The sequence below is a fragment of the Eulemur rufifrons genome, chromosome 20, assembly GCF_041146395.1.
Source record: "Eulemur rufifrons isolate Redbay chromosome 20, OSU_ERuf_1, whole genome shotgun sequence".
Lineage (NCBI taxonomy): Eukaryota > Metazoa > Chordata > Mammalia > Primates > Lemuridae > Eulemur > Eulemur rufifrons.
The window spans coordinates 41,307,270-41,324,188 of NC_091002.1; the positions used below are offsets into that span (position 1 = coordinate 41,307,270).

The 16,919-nt window shown below is 35.7% G+C and overlaps 1 protein-coding gene across 1 annotated transcript in view; it reads left to right on the forward strand.

Moving 5' to 3' along the window:
• The window catches only part of CSE1L (chromosome segregation 1 like), a 40,897-nt gene that overhangs the window by 8,279 nt on the left and 15,699 nt on the right, over positions 1–16,919 (forward strand). Inside the window, 12 exon segments of the mRNA XM_069496425.1 lie at positions 2,964–3,106; positions 5,803–5,904; positions 5,976–6,121; positions 6,482–6,572; positions 8,123–8,230; positions 9,220–9,312; positions 11,014–11,181; positions 11,289–11,418; positions 12,561–12,626; positions 13,020–13,222; positions 13,643–13,727; positions 14,662–14,723. Of these exon segments, the coding sequence (XP_069352526.1) occupies positions 2,964–3,106; positions 5,803–5,904; positions 5,976–6,121; positions 6,482–6,572; positions 8,123–8,230; positions 9,220–9,312; positions 11,014–11,181; positions 11,289–11,418; positions 12,561–12,626; positions 13,020–13,222; positions 13,643–13,727; positions 14,662–14,723 (1,397 nt within the window).

Genomic DNA, 16,919 nt, shown 5'->3' on the forward strand with positions numbered 1-16,919 from the left:
CTTTAGAGATATAATAATTAGGGCATAGGAATGAAAGTAATTGCCTAAAAAGTGATTAAGTGAATAAAACCAAGTAATCAGATACTGTCTCTTAATCTCCCTGTTGGGTTTGATTTAATTAATATTTTAAGGCCTAGAGTTCCTTTCTTTCCCTCCTGAATTTGACCAGTTTCCATTAGAAACTTGGTGCAAGCTTAGTATTTTGAACTCAGATGCTCATAGGAGTCAGATGTAAAGGTGAGGCAGGCCAAGCAGGAACTGGTACTGTCATGTGAATACGTGCCCTGGTTATGGGACAAATATTATTTGGAACTAGCTAACTTTGGGGATCCAAACCAGTTTTGCAAGATCAGCTTTGCTTGAAAAATAAGGATGTTTATATGAAGTGCCCTCATTTTTAAATGATAGAAACTAAACTTCAGAAAATTTTGAAACAGTAGAAACCAAACAAACTACTTCTGGGGGCCAGGTATGTCTTGTGAGCAGTCAGTTGATCCTTGATATAAGCCATATTAACCAGAAATGCTCTTAAACTGCTTCAGAACTTACTAATGTGCACGCTCATATAGAGGATTTTGGAAGGGTTCCATGAAGGCACAAATGAGTGTGTACGCATGTTAAATTATACATTATATATAATAAATAGAATCATAAACATGTTAGTGCAACCGTCCTATTCTAAAAAAGTCTTTGTGATTTCTGAGAGGGAAAATTGGTTTTCTCATTAGTGCTTACGTGACGTGTTCCTGGATAAAGGGAAGTTAATGGCTCTAATCTTCTTAGACTTCCCCTGAAAGCTTTTGCCAACATGGTTTGTTAAAAATTATTTTTAATGATGTGTCTTTGTAAGGTGATGGTTTTGTTGGCTTTATAAATCCAGGGCAGAGTTTAGAAATAAATTGGTGTCTCTGGGAGGAGTTATGAACATAGCATTTCTCAAGGATTGGCACTAGACTGATTCAATGTCTTTAAGGAGATAGAAATGTGTATTGGATCCCAGCTTACAGATATGACTGTGCCCCCTTGATTATTGAGATGGGACAGTGGTATGGATGAACTGGAAGACTTTTTTCTTTTAATTTTTGTAGAGACAGGATCTTGCTATATTGCCCAGGCTGGTCTCTTAACTGCTGGGTTAAGTGATCTTCCTGCCTCAGCCTCCCAGAGTGCTGGGATTACAGACATGAGCCACTGCCTGGCCCAGAAGACCTTTTGAGGCTCTGAGTATACAGAACCATGTCAATATAGATATTCTGTAAGTTGAAGGAAATGAACACAGAAAGGAATAGACTTAATTCTTGAGATCGTTTTTCTGGATATTGACTTCAATTTAGGAAAGAGACCTGGCAATTTATATGGGCTTTTCCCCAAATCATGGATACAACCCTGTATGAAATGCTGACCACTAACTAGAAGGAAACAACCAAAGGTTTCTGTAGTCATACAGAACCATAGTATGTCCCCTTCTGAAAAACATTTTTCAGTGCAACAGTCCTCATCCTTTAAGAAAGACACAATAGCACCCAAATGTTTGTAGCAACATAATTCACAATTGCGAAGATGTGGAAACAACCCAAGTGCCCGTCAATACATGAGTGGATTAATAAAATGTGGTATATGTATACCATGGAGTACTACTCAGCTATTAGAAACAATGGTGATGTAACACCTCTTGTATTTTCCTGGATAGAGCTGGAACCCATTCTAGTAAGTGAAGTATCCCAAGAATGGAAAAATAAGCACCACATGTACTCACCATCAAATTGGTTTCACTGATCATCACCTAAGAGCACATTTAAGAATAACACTGATTGGGTGTGCAGATGTGGGTGGGGGAGGGGAGGGGTGTATACATACATAATGAGTGCGATGCGCACTGTGTAGGAGATGGACATGTTTGAAGCTCTGACTCGGGGTGGGGGGGCTGCCAAGGGCAATATACGTAACCTAAACTTTTGTACCCCCACAATATGCTGAAATAAGAATAAAAAAAGAAAAAAAAGAAAGACATGGTAAACACAAAGCAGGGAGGGTTTGAAAATGTTATTTAATAAACTCTTGGGACTCAATCCAGAAAGAGGGAAGGTGTTAAATGACATTATTAAATACCTTTTCAAAAAATACTGGAATCCTGGAATGAGTGTTGCTTTTTGAAGCTTAAGATAGGAAACATTAAAAGAAATACTATACCACCACCACCATGTGATCAGTAGACCTAGGAAATTTATCCCAAAATGTAATAGGGACTGAAAATATGTTGGTAAAACCTTTGTGTAAATTCATTGCTGGTATTCAGAAATTTTTAGTTTGAGAAGAAATCTTAGGGCCGGTAAGGTAGAAAAAGGACTGAGCTAAAGTTTTTTCAGTGATGAAAGCTTCCAGCTGTGTGAGCTTGCACAAGTTATTTAACCTCAGTGGCCTTGAGTTTAAAATGAGAATAATGCTACCTACCTTTCTGGGTAATAGTGACAACTTAATGAAATAATATATGTCAGTAAAGAATGGTACTCATATGGTTAATAATATATAATATATTAGCATAAATTAATTCATTTGATCTTCATCATCCTGTAAAAGAAATATTACTACCAACAGTACTAATAATAATCCTTTCTGAAAGAAGACAAGGGTATAGAACTTTTGCCCAGAAGTCAATCTCTCAGGGAAGCAATTTGTCCTTTAGATGGGGTAGTTATTCAATCAGGCCATTTTATAGGTTTGTGAGAATCAGGTGAGTTAATAGATGGTAAGGTGATTTGGAAACTGAAGCCGTATGTAAATTTAATGTAACATTATGTATAATCCATTTAATAGATAAGAAAAGTAAGGCCCTAAGAGGAAATACCTTATCTTTCAATTTTTTGATCTTTCAACTAAAGATATACAGAGTTCATGTTAATATATGCATGATGTGTAAAGATATTGATTTTAATAAATTTTCTAACATGAAAATTCTTTCACAGCTGAGAAATTTCTTGAATCTGTAGAAGGAAATCAGAATTACCCACTGTTGCTTTTAACATTACTGGAGAAGTCCCAGGATAATGTCATCAAAGTGTGTGCTTCAGTGACGTTCAAAAACTATATTAAACGGAACTGGAGAATTGTAAGTAGTTTGTGAATATGTAATTTAATGCCTTGTATGTTTATGAGATTTATATGAACAGTGCTCTTAAAAGGTTAAGATACAGACTAAAGACAAAATTAAACCAGACCCTTTTCCAAAGCATCTGTTATTTCATTTGAATTTATATAAATTTCTTCAACTTTATAACTCAGCTAGAGTGTGTGTGACTTGGTTTTAATCTCCATTATGATTGCAATTTAACTCTGGCTCACTGCTTAGTGAAAAGACATTATGTAGGAAAACAGTCTGAGTATAATTGAAGTAATTTCTCTTGTACAGTGGACTTAGAAAATTAAAGCTGAAAAAATCACATATATAAAAAATTTGTAGAATGCAAAGTAACTTAGATTTGATTTATTTTTATTTATTTATTTTTTTTTTTTGAGACAGAGTCACACTCTGTCATCCTGGCCAAAGTGCAGTGGTGTCACCATAGCTCACTGCAACCTTAAATTCCTGGACTCAAGTGATCCTCCTGCCTTAGTCTCTCAAGTAGCTGGGACTACACACTTGTGTGTCACCACGCCTAGCTAATTTTTTCTATTTTTAGTAGAGATGAGGTCTCACTGTTGCTCACGTTGGTCTCAAACTTCTAACCTCTAGCAATCCTCCTACCTCAGCCTCCCAGAGTGCTAGGGTTACAGGTGTGAGCCACTGCACCTGGCCCTGAAATTTCTGATAAGAGATTTTGCCCTGTGTCTTATGTGATATGGGAATATAATCTAATTTAAGATGAATCCTATTGTGCTATAAGTTTAATGGCTAAGAAATTAAAAATTAAGAAACAGGCACTTTCCCAACCTTGCCTTAGGACAGTGGTTCTCAGCCAGGTGTGGTGGCTCACGCCTGTAATCCTAGTACTCTGGAAGGCTGAGGCGGGAGGATCGCTCGAGGTCAGGAGTTCGAGATCACCCTGAACAAGAGCGAGACCCCGTCTCTACTAAAAATAGAAAAAAATTAGCTGGGCATAGTGGCACATGCCTGTAGTCCCAGCTACTTGGGAGGCTGAGGCAGAAGGATCGCTTAAGGCCAGGAATTTGAGGTTGCTGTGAGCTAGGCTGACGCCACAGCACTCTACTAGCCCTGGCAACAGAGTGAGACTCTGTCTCAAAATAAATAAATAAATAAATAAAATAAACAGGCATTTTCCCAACCTTACCTGAGGACAGTGGTTCTCAACTAGGGGCAGTTTTGCCTACCAGGGGACATTTGGCAATATTTGAAGACATCATAGCTGCAGGGGTTGCTGTTGGCATCTAGAGGGTAGAGGCCAGAGATGGCTGCTAAACATCCTACAATGCACAAGATAGCTTCCCACAGCAAAGACTTATATGATTCAAAATGTCAATAATAGAGCTGAGAAGCCCTGGCTCATGATAGAGAAAAAATGAGAATTGCTTTATAATCATAGTAATAATGATTTTGCACAAAGTATTAAGGTTGACAGAAATGGTCAGTTTTTCTAAAAAGTCAACTTTAAACCTACTCAAATATTTTTATTTAGAATCTTGATTTTTTTCCTCATTCCGTGAAAGTTTATAAAACAGTATTATTTTCAAGCTTGTATAATTAGTGAAGTGTTACCACATGTGGTGAACAAATGACTTGGTAAATCTTAGAAACAATGTCTAAAAGTTTGTCCTTGTACTTGTAAGCTAGCCCTCTCCCTCTCTTTTGATTTGTAAAACTAGTGAGACTTTCGGAACCCCTTTGGGTGACGTATTCCAGGTGTGTAATGATTAAGAAATTTTCATTAAGTAGTCCTTAGTTTTAAGGTGAGAGTTATATTGAAGCTTTTGAAGATGAATATGGATTAAGTAGCATACATCTGTAAAGATTTTTTTTTTGTTTTCCAAGATAGACTCTCTAGGATACAGACGTAATAGGGAATAATTAATGGAAAAAGGTCTTGCAGTAGATAGAAGAGTGGATCTGATGTATAAACGCCATTTATTTTTTATTTATTTATTTATTTATTGAGACAGTGTCTTGCTTTGTTGCCCGGGCTAGAGTGAGTGCCGTGGTGTCAGCCTAGCTCACAGCAACCTCAAACTCCTGGGCTCAAGTGATCCTCCTGCCTCAGCCTCCCGAGTAGCTGGGACTACGGGCATGGGCCACCATGCCCTCCTGATTTTTCTATTTTTAGTGGAGATGGGGTCTCTCTCTTGCTCAGGCTGGTCTCAAACTCCTGAGCTCAAGTGATCCTCCCGCCTCAGCCTCCAGAGTGCTAGAATTACAGGCATGAGCCACTGCGCCCATTCATCTGTAACGATTTTAATCACACTGCACTCCAGCCTAGGTGAGAGAGTTGAGACCCTGTCTCTGTTTAAAAAAAAAAAAAAAAGATTTTAATCACATACTCTGATTAGTTTACATGTAGAACTGAAATTCTTAATTGGCATCAGGAAGTGAGAGCTTATTAATTTGTATGTGAAATGTTTGCATTTGAGAGGGAATGTACATTTCTCTAGGGAAAGAGTTCATGCTTTCATCAGATTGTTAACAGAATCTGTGACTCTTTAACAGATTATGATCTGTGAAACTGTGGGGAGGCTCCACCTTCTCTGCAGTTTTCTTAGAAAACCAGGGAATAAAAAATAGTTCTGTTTTATCTAAAACCATGTGGACATGAATATGGATTTTATGTTACTTGCTCATTGATATTTTACTGTTAGGTTGAAGATGAACCGAACAAAATTTGTGAAGCTGATCGAGTAGCCATTAAAGCCAACATAGTGCACTTGATGCTCAGCAGCCCAGAGCAAATTCAAAAGCAGGTAATGTAGCACTGCTTTTTAGGTAGGTTCCTTTGTAAGGCTCTCATCTAATGAATCCTTTCCTCCCCCAGCTAAGTGACGCCATTAGCATTATTGGAAGAGAAGATTTCCCTCAGAAATGGCCTGACTTGTTGACAGAAATGGTGAATCGCTTTCAGAGTGGAGATTTCCATGTTATTAATGGAGTCCTCCGTACAGCACATTCATTATTTAAAAGGTACTGGTGTACAGATTTATTTTTTAAAACTGCGTTTCTCAATTTTATTTGATTGTGTAAAGTTACCTTTGTGCCTGTTGTCACTCCTTTGAATATGATCAGCCTAGAATAAGAGTATAAACCTCAATTCATTTTCATGTTTGTTTCTTCTCAAGTAGAATGTTTATTTCATATTGCCCTATAACCTGTGAAATACCTGGTCTTCATAAACTGCTTGATTCCTTTAAAAAGAAAACCAAGAATTCCCTTTGAATTTCAGAAAGCCATCTAGTTGTAGCTGTCTATCAGAATTGACCCTTTAAGAGCTAACGTGAATAAACAAAAACTTGTAAATTTATCTATTTTACCTTAATTTTCTAGATATCGTCATGAATTTAAGTCAAATGAATTATGGACTGAAATTAAACTTGTTCTGGATGCCTTTGCTTTGCCTTTGACTAATCTGTTTAAGGTATGGAATAACATCTTGATGATATTTTTAATTAATTTTGTAAATTGCCTAAATATTTGTATAAATTTTAAGAGAATACTTTGAAAGCTTATTTGATAGGTAATGTTGAGAGCAGCATTTCTTTTGAAAAGTTTCAAACCTACACAGAGTGGAAGTGTTATAATGAACTCCCTTCTATTATTATAAAAGTTTAACAATTACCAATATTTTGTTCTTTTTTTTTTTTTTTTTTTTTTAATCTGCTCCCCTACTTAGGAATATTTAAAAACAAAGCATCATATCATTTGGGTATTGTATCTAAAAACAGAGATCCATGTTCTCTTGCTGAAATTCCTGAGTTTCAGAGAGATCCAATGCACATTTTAATTTGACTGTGGAGTTTAGTTTATATATTTTGTACATCATTTTACAGTGTATAGGCTTTTCTTGACATGTTCTTGGTCTTTGTGAGAATCCTGTAAGATTGTAAGAAACGTACTGTTAACCCTTTTTTCTAGATAGGAGGGTTCCTTTTCACACAACTAAGAAGAAAGAGAGAGCCAGGCTTCAAACCTAGTTTTGCAGACTCCAAAAAGCTATTTATTTCTTATTTTCAAAAGGAAGAGCGTACACAGGGTTTTTCACAGTTAGGACATCTTACTGATGGTACATTTTTATTTTAAAAAATGGACAAAATGAGATCACTTTTTCCACCTATTGGGTTGGCAAAGATTTTCTTTCTTTTTAATGTTAAAAGTCTTAGCCAGAGCACATTGAAATGAATAGTGTCCTGTTTATTATATTATAAATGGTACTGGCTTTTAAACTGGAGTTTGGCATTTCATTAAGAAAACCTTAATATTCATATTATCCTAACTCCAGGGTAAAGGAAGTAACATTTGTTGAATGTCTTTTTTATGTAGTAGGTATGTACAAAGTACTAAGACCTTTTATATATTTTTTCTCATTTAATTATACTTTCTATTCGAGGTAAGCATTGTTCTCATATTAAAATAAGGAAATTGGGGCTCAGAGTACAATAACTTCCTCAGTGTATTGCTCCTTACAAGTAATAGAGCTTAGATTGTGTGCAAGTCTTTTTGGTTTCCAAAACCTGTGCTCATAGCACACTGTGCTGCCGTGGTAATATACGTCTAGAATTTTAGACTCTTGAAAATTAGAGGTGTGCACAAAATTTTATAAATAAACCTGTTTATTACAGTTAGAATAATGAAAATTTGGAAACAACCTAAATGCCAAGTGACAGAGGAATTATTTAATTGGAGCATGTAAAGACAGTTTGGAGTAATATATTTGTATATATGCACAGATGATCAGAAAGATATGATAATTCAGAATATTAACATTAGACTTTAGTAGTGCTATTTTGGACAGTTTAAAAAATATACTTTATTTTTCAGAATCTCTTAAATGACTGTGTACTACTATTTAAAAAACAAATTTTGGAAAAGAAATATGAATAGTCTCAGCATAGCACAAGGCTATTTCCCTAAGATCAGCATACTAGGTTTACAATACACTAAAACCATGTTGCTAAATTCCTTTCCAAGGCCACCATTGAACTCTGCAGTACCCATGCAAATGATGCCTCTGCCCTGAGGATTCTTTTTTCTTCCCTAATTCTGATCTCAAAATTGTTCTATAGTTTAAACTTTCAGGTAAGTTTCATTTGATTTCTTGCTTTTGATTCTTATTCTTTGATGTTAAACATAGTTTTCTACTTGATAAAGACTTCTTTGCTAGCATTTATTTTTCTGAAAGAAAAGTTTTTTCTGAGATCTCTGCTCCTCCCCAGGACTAAGAAAAGGGGAGGTATTAATTGGTACAGATTGCTACAGTGAGATGCAAAGAAGGAACTGGCCTTTTCATTGTTCATAGCCAGGACCTGCACTTATCTTCACAACATGACTGCACTTGCAGTGGTAGGGAGAGCATTGCCCAAAGGGAAATTGGGTTCTCTTAGGTTTAGAGTAGGAGGAGATGAACAACCCAAAATAACATGTCCCACATCAGTGTTCAACTAGACAGCAGCTTGAGAAATTCTTACTTAAATTCTTACTTAAAATTACTTAAATTCTTACTGTTTTTGCTTATACCTTCTTTTGAATTCTACTTCTGAGAAGTCAGGTAAAATGAAGCTCTTGATAATTTGTCATGCATAACAAGGGAGACCAGAGAAAGGAAGCATAATCTTTACCCTTGGGGGGCAGGATGGGGGGTTTGTTCCTCATTAAGAAGGCGGTACTCTGCCACAGGAAATCAGTACCTATGTAAGACAGTAAGTTTGATTCTGGGTTGGTGGTCATCTTATAATAAATGCAGTAGTTAGAAAGGAAAGGGGATGTATTGGTAAGCACTGAGCTTTGTAAGGAAAGGCTTCGTGTTGGCTTATCTGGACCTTGAAAGAAGATTGGGACAAGAACTAGAGGTGACATCATTTATGGTGAAAGCAGACAAACAGGCAGAAGTCTGAATGATTTATTCAGCTGCCAGACCTAGCTGCAGCAGAGCATTCTTGTCAGAATAGGTAATGCTCAGACTGAGTTTGGGCTTAATCCTATAGGCATGTGCAGAATGTTTGGCATTGTGGGGAAACTTACTAAAGTAGTGTACTTATTTATTTTAGTCAAAAGTGTTTATTCTTTAGGATCTTCCTGAATTTTTTGAAGATAATATGGAAACCTGGATGGATAATTTTCATACACTTTTGACATTGGATAATAAGCTTCTACAAACTGATGTAAGTATTTAAAATGTTGCCTGAGTAACCTTTGTCTTTCATTAAGAATTATTTGGGTACCCTCTGAAAACCTATTTACTCTTGCATTGCTAATAGGTAAAATTCCAAGAATGCAAGTAATATTTAATTCTGTTTGATGTTCAATTTGGTTATTGTGTACAAAACAGAATTACTCGTATTGTCACACTTGAATTGACTCGCATATGTCATACTATATACAGATAAAGTGATTTCATTACATTAAAGGCTTTGAAAGTATTCACACTGTGACTATTTTATGAAATAAAATTGTCATTGAAAATACTAACAAAACTTAAACCTCTGTAGTGGTAGCCTGTTTTTTAAAGTCATCCACAGCTTGGAAAAGAGGGAAAATGGTAACGCATGTTTATAATGCGTAAAGGTTTCTGGTCTGGCTTTGTAATATGGTCTCTTAAACACACAATGCTTATTCTGTGCTACTCATTTGCTCCTTTATTAATATGATCTTTCCCAAGAAACAAAACCATAAAATAAAATATTAAGAATACTTCAACACCTGATAAAATAAAAATTAGAATTGGTGATTCAAATCAGATTTTGCAAGTGGGGTACAGAAAGGGAATCATTAATATGGTTGTATGACAGATTTTTGTCTCAGAGTTTGACTACGTCAGAGGGAATTTTAAAAGATGTGGCTCCCTTATAATAATTTCATCCAGTTGGATAAAAACCACTCCTTAAGAAAACAAAGCTTTTCTTCACACTTTAAAGGAAATTTTTCAGATTGAATTATTATAGGAGCTGTTTGCCCAGTTAACCATGTGCTACCTTGTGTCATCTCACATTCCTTAATATTTGTGCCTTGAGGAAGCAGCTGTGAGGGGATTCTTTTTCTCTCTCCTAAATTTGAGGGATTTGGCACATAAAACAACTCAAAAGGTATTTTCTGGTTTGCTATATAGTAGGGATTGCTGCAGAAATCACTATCATGGTTTAGATTGGATTGGCAGACTTTTCCTGTAAAGGGCCAGGTAGTGAATACTGTCAGTTTGCAGGCCGTATGGTCTGTGTTGCTCAGCAGCTGCAGTGTGAAAGCAGCCCTGGACAGTACTAGAAATAGTATAAATGAATTGTATGAGAGAAAAGCAAATGAATGGGCTGTGTTTTAATAAAACTTCACTTACGAAAACAGGCAACGGGCTAGATTTGGCCTGCAGACCACAGTTTGCTGACCCTTGATACAGATTTGTGTTTAATATTGTATAACCAAAACATTATTTGTGAGAATCATATAATATTACCTTATGTGGGGGTGGGGGAATTTCCCATCTTAATATATTCAAAGTGATAATAACCCTTTTGGAAGGCAGCAAGACAGTCCAGTTAACTATGTTGTCAAGTAAGTACGATACGATCATCATTCAGGTTTGTGTAGGAATATACTATTTTTAATCTGATATGTATGGAAATATTTTGTAATTTAGCAACCAGAAGAAAAGGCTTTATTCAACTTGAAAACTTTTGAAACCTGTTCTCAATGATTAACAAATGGGAAAGATTTGGTGAATAGATTGATAGTGGCATAGGTGTTGTTTATTTAAAAAAAACTCTGAATTGAATTTAAATTTTAAAAAGCCTAATTCAGGAATTCAGCTACTCCCCTGATTGATGGTAGCATTACAGCTGTATGTTTGAGTTTTCTCTTTTCTTTTATGTAAGGATGAAGAGGAAGCAGGCTTATTGGAGCTCTTAAAATCCCAAATTTGTGATAATGCTGCACTCTATGCACAGAAGTATGATGAAGAATTTCAACGGTACCTCCCTCGTTTTGTCACAGCCATCTGGAATTTATTAGTTACAACAGGTCAAGAGGTTAAATATGATTTGGTAAGATGGTGGCGACAAATAATTAAAAGACATTCTCCATCTCCCCCAAGAAATAAACTGTTCGGTTTTGCTTTTAAAAATCTTACTGTTTTTGTGTTTTGTTCCAGTTGGTAAGTAATGCAATTCAATTTCTGGCTTCAGTTTGTGAGAGACCTCATTATAAGAATCTGTTTGAGGACCAGAACACGCTGACAAGTATCTGTGAAAAGGTTATTGTGCCTAACATGGAATTTAGAGGTAATTATGGCAAAGTGTAAAGCTTTTTCACGGGAGTAAAAACTCAGTTACTTGGAAGTATATTAGTATAAATTTAATGTCTTCTGTTGCTTTTTTTTACTTTTTAGAAATTAGATGCATATAATTCTGTTGCTTTTTTAAAACATAGTTAATCTAATTCTTTTATTACCAAATTTGTGGGTCATTTATTGCCTATTTTCTAAACCAAGACAGAAAATGTGACATCTGTGAAATGGGTGTTGCTGTAATGAGCTTAGTTGTGTATTGGGGGGGTTGTCATAGAAATGCTAAATAAGATTTTTTAAATCCTGTTACATGGAGAAGAAAATAAAACTATCCAGCATCTCAATTTAGGGAAGGAATTTGGTTTTGTTTAACTTAGTATTTCACCAAGGCAAATAGCTGTTTTTAAACAGTTGACTTGAGAGTAGAAGTGATAACTTTTAAATAACAGGATTGAAGCCCACTTGTAGGTTGTGCTTAAGGTTAAAATGCTAAGGCATGTGATACAGGCCAATAAAAAAGAAAATAATAATAATAAAAAGGTTAAAATTGTCCTAAGTGTCTATTTATATATAAAATGTCTGTCCCTTTTCTTACTGTTATGAATAGCAAGTAGTGAAGGTGAAGGGATTGTGTTTTATATCAAAGCAGTCATTGGTTTACTGGTTCTCAAATTATGTCTAGAACAAAATCAGGAGGTTAAGGATCTTGTTAAGGGCAAGGTTTTATTTCCTTTTTTGTTCTCATCAAAATAAATTTAAAAGATCTTTATTCTTTTACTGTCTTCTCTATGTGTTTTGTTGTTGAAATGACTTTTTTGAAATAATGGTGATTATAGTTAGGTTGTTTGCTTTTTTTAATGTTCTTTTCTGGCAAAATAAAAAGTTAGCATTCCAAGATTGATCCCCAGCACTTAGTTTTGAAAGCTGGAAGAGAAATGCAGTTCTGGGGACATTTTCATGTTAGAAGAAAGTGAGCCTATCTCACAGCTGTGTGAATTACCTAATACCTAGCCTTTCGGGGTGGCCTTCGCTATTATATACAAGGCAGTTTTATATACTCTTCCGCATACTCAGCTGTTAAGTACATTTAGACTTGTCTTTTTGTGGGGTTATCTGAAATATCAATTCTCTTTGTAGCTGCTGATGAAGAAGCATTTGAAGATAATTCTGAGGAGTACATAAGAAGAGATTTGGAAGGATCTGGTGCGTATCTTGGTTTTCTAACTATTAGTCTCCTAACAAGCCTATTTTAAGATTGTTCTCTTTCTAGTAAATATGGGGAAGAGTGGGAGTTAGAAATAGTGTCATTTCAGCTGACTTTCATTGAAAATTAGTTTTCTTTAACTTGTATGTGTTAAAAAGCAGCTCTTATATGACCTACATAAAAGTATCAAAAATTGAGTCATTTGTCTTCTCTTTCTTACATACTTAGTAATATTTATCATAATTCTGTGACCTCTTTAGTTTCATTCTCATTTTGTGTTTCTTGTGGGGGGAAATAACTTTTTTTTTCGTTATTTATGTTGCTGGTAGCTATCACATGGCAATCAGTGGTTGTTTCTTTCTCCCATGATACATTTCCTTTTCATTTTATAGATATTGATACTAGACGCAGGGCTGCTTGTGATCTTGTACGAGGATTATGCAAGTTTTTTGAGGGACCTGTGACAGGAATCTTCTCTGGTTATGTTAACTCCATGCTGCAGGAATATGCAAAAAATCCATCTGTCAACTGGAAACACAAAGATGCAGCCATTTACCTAGTGACATCTTTGGCATCAAAAGCCCAAACACAGAAGGTAATGTGGTTTTGTTTCTAAAACAGGCATTGGTAACCACAGAAGTCAAAAAGAAAAAAATACATCTCTGATAATACAGCCTACTCTGCCAGATAACCTGTTAGTTCCAATTAGAATGTATGTTGCTGTATTAAGCACTTCAGTTTCTCATGGACTGAAAAATTGACAGATGCCATGCTTGTTACCTTAGCTGAGACCCGGTGTATAAAATGTACTAAACTTAAATTTAGCTATTGTTTGATTTAGGGAAGTTTCTTTATTATTTATTAAGATAGTCCTGTTTTATGTATAAGAAGTTTGTGTTTTGAAGTGTTGTCTCCATTTTTATTGTGGTTTTAAAAATTGTTTAAATTTCTCATGTGATTGATATATACAGGTATTTTGTGTTATTTAATTTACTGTTACAAATTTGCTTTTCAGCATGGAATTACACAAGCAAATGAACTTGTCAACTTGACTGAGTTCTTTGTGAATCACATCCTCCCTGATTTAAAATCAGCTAATGGTGAGTTGTGAAATTTTTTCTTTATGCAACTTATGACACTACACCTGTAATTTTTATTTACATTGTTATACTATGAAATAAGTAATGTATCAAGTCATACTAAGGACTCTATATCACCATGATACTCAAAAAACTGGTTCCTATCCTTGTTACAATTATTTCCTTTTATTTAATAAAATCTCAAATGGTTTCCCCAGATCTTGTCTATGTGAAGTTAGCTTTGATAAAGAAAATATTGCTGTTTAAAAGGAAAATATGAGTAAAACTGAACTTCAGGTCAGCTTTGTTATCCTAGTGTATGAATAGGAATTATACTTTGGCTTCCTTTTCTTTTCTATTTGAAAAATGAGCTCTCAAAAATTGAACATTTCCAAGTATTTGAAACTGATAAATATTAAGGATAGTTTCCAGTGTTTTGTGAGTATGTTGATCTAGTTCAGATATATTCCCTTTTTTAAAGAAACTTTTTGTATAGGAAATTTATATACACCTAGAGGTATAAGAGAATATTGCAATAAGTTTCCATGTGACCATCATCCAGCTTCAAGAATTAACAATTAGCCAATATTCTGTCCCTTTCACATTTATTTGCCTACCACTAGAGTAATTAAAAGCATAGAGACATGTTTTTAATTTAGAGCAGCTTCGGTTCTAGAAGTGTAGATGATGCAATCATTGGTGCATGGTCCAAACCATTTTTATTCAATTATTTAAGTAGTGCATGTTCATTTACCATGAAACTTAAAGGCAAGGGAAAAAATAAAATTATTTATAATCTTGCTGGAATTAATAGCTATGTAGTATATCATTGCGTAATTAACTGGGCTTCCATTACTAGACATTTTGGTTATCATTTTTTAAAACTGATAATATCATTAATTTGGAGTAACAGTCCTTATCCTTTAAGTAACTATGACTTTTTATTTTTTAATAGTGAATGAATTTCCTGTCCTTAAAGCTGATGGTATCAAATATATTATGATTTTTAGGAATCAAGTAAGTAGGTTTTTATTTATTGCATGCCACTTAATCTCTTATTTATTTTTTTGTTGTTGTTTTTATTTTTTTTAGAAGGAGGCAGTGGGAGGGAGGGAAAGATACTCAGGAGTTTTATTATATACAGCTTCTCCCTTCTGTGCAATCATACTTGACATCGACATCTAGCAAAATTAGCAATAACTCCTTAATGACTTATGATTTCAGACCATGCTTAATTTTCCTCAGATGTCTTAAAAGTTTCTTTTTATAATAGTATTATTAAAAATTGGGATCTAAGCAATGTCCTTATAAGGCTTATTATTGATGATGTTTCAAGTCTCTTAACTTAGAACAAGGAGGTCCTCCTTTCCCTTTTCTGTCTGTTGTCAGAGAAGCCAGTCCTTTCTCTTGGAGAGTTTCTCACATTCTGCTTTAGCCTGATTGCATCCTCATGGTATACAGTCTTCTGTCATTATGTGAGGGAATGGTTTTAGGACCCCTGCATATACCAAAATTCATGCATTCTCAAGTCCCACAGTGGGCCCTACAGAAACCATGTAGACAAAAAAATCAGTCCTCCATATTTGTAGATTTCACATCCCATGAATACTGTATTTTCTGTTCCCATTTGGTTGGGGGAAAAATGTATGTGAGTCAACTGTAATTTATCTTATCCTTGTATTTCTATATTAGTAGATCTGGAGGCTTCATTAGATTTAGATTGCTTTGGAGGACGGCAAGAAGGCATCATAGTTATATTTTCGGTTTCATTTCATCAAGACATACACAATGTCTGGTTGTCCACTGTTAGTGATATTAAGAGTGACCAGTGGATTCATCAAGAACTCTCCAGGCTGGGCGAGGTGGCTCATGCCTGTAATCCTAGCACTCTGGGAGGCCGAGGCAGGAGGATCTCTTGAGGTCAGGAGTTTGAGACCAGCCCAAACAAGAGTGAGAACCCCGTCTCTACCAAAAGTAGAAAAAATTAGCTGGATGTGGTGGCGCACACCTGCAGTCCCAGCTACTCTGGAGGCTGAGGGAGGAGGATCACTTGAGCCCAGGAGTTTGAGGTAGCAGTGAGCTATGATCACGCCATTGCACTCTATGCCAGGGTGACAGAGCAAAACTCTGTCTCAAAAAAAAAAAAAACTTTCCATCATTGGTATTTTTTTTTAATTGAGATATACTTCTCATAAAATTCAACATTTGAAAGTGTGTGCTTCAGCGCTTTTTCGTATATTCATTATGTTGTGCAATCAACACTACTGTCTCCGTAGATCATTGAATTACCGGTTTATACAGGGAAAATAGGATAAATATCTGTGTGGGGGTTTTTCCACCTTTATCAATTTTCAGAGTAATGAATTCGTGCCTTAGCAACCTCCAGAGGACAAATGAGTGATTTTTTTATTCTCTAGTTAGTTGTTCATCTTTGGACAAGAGGCTCTTTATGTAGCTTCCTATATCCTCTTGACATAAGCTTGGTTGCCTTTGTTAGCCTGCCTACTCTTACATCTGACAAGATGTTCCAGGTTCATCTTGTACATCTCCTGTCTTAGACCTGAATTGGTGACCTCTCAAAGGTGTGAAATGTTATTTAAAGACCATCATCTGGGGCCGGGCCCGGTGGCTGAAGCCTGTAATCCCAGCACTCTGGGAGGCCGAGGCGGGAGGATCACTCAAGGTCAGGAGTTCAAGACCAGCCTGAGCAAGAGCGAGACCCCATCTCTACTAAAAATAGAAAGAAATGATCTGGACAGCTAAAAATATAGAGAAAAAAATAGCCGGGCATGGTGGCACATGCCTGTAGTCCCAGCTACTTGGGAGGCTGAGGCAGAAGGATTGCTTGAGCTCAGGAGTTTGAGGTTGCTGTGAGCTAGGCTGACGCCACGGCACTCTAGCCCGGGCAACAGAGCGAGACTCTGTCTCAAAAAAAATACCATGCTTAAAGTAACATGAAATTATTCTCTGTGCATTTTTGCCCCTACTTTGATAAACAGTTAGCTTCATTTGTTTGTAGGGATTTTGGTTCTGGGCGTGTATAAGAGAGATTGTTTTACATGCCTCCAGAGTCAAACAGTAAGAAAGCCAAGGTACATTCAGAAAGGTCTGGTTTTCATCCCTGTCCCTTCCTCCCTACTTTCTCTCTCTCCCTGAATTTTTAATTGAGTTTTCGTTTATTTTTATTACTTATTTTTATCCATGGAACTAATA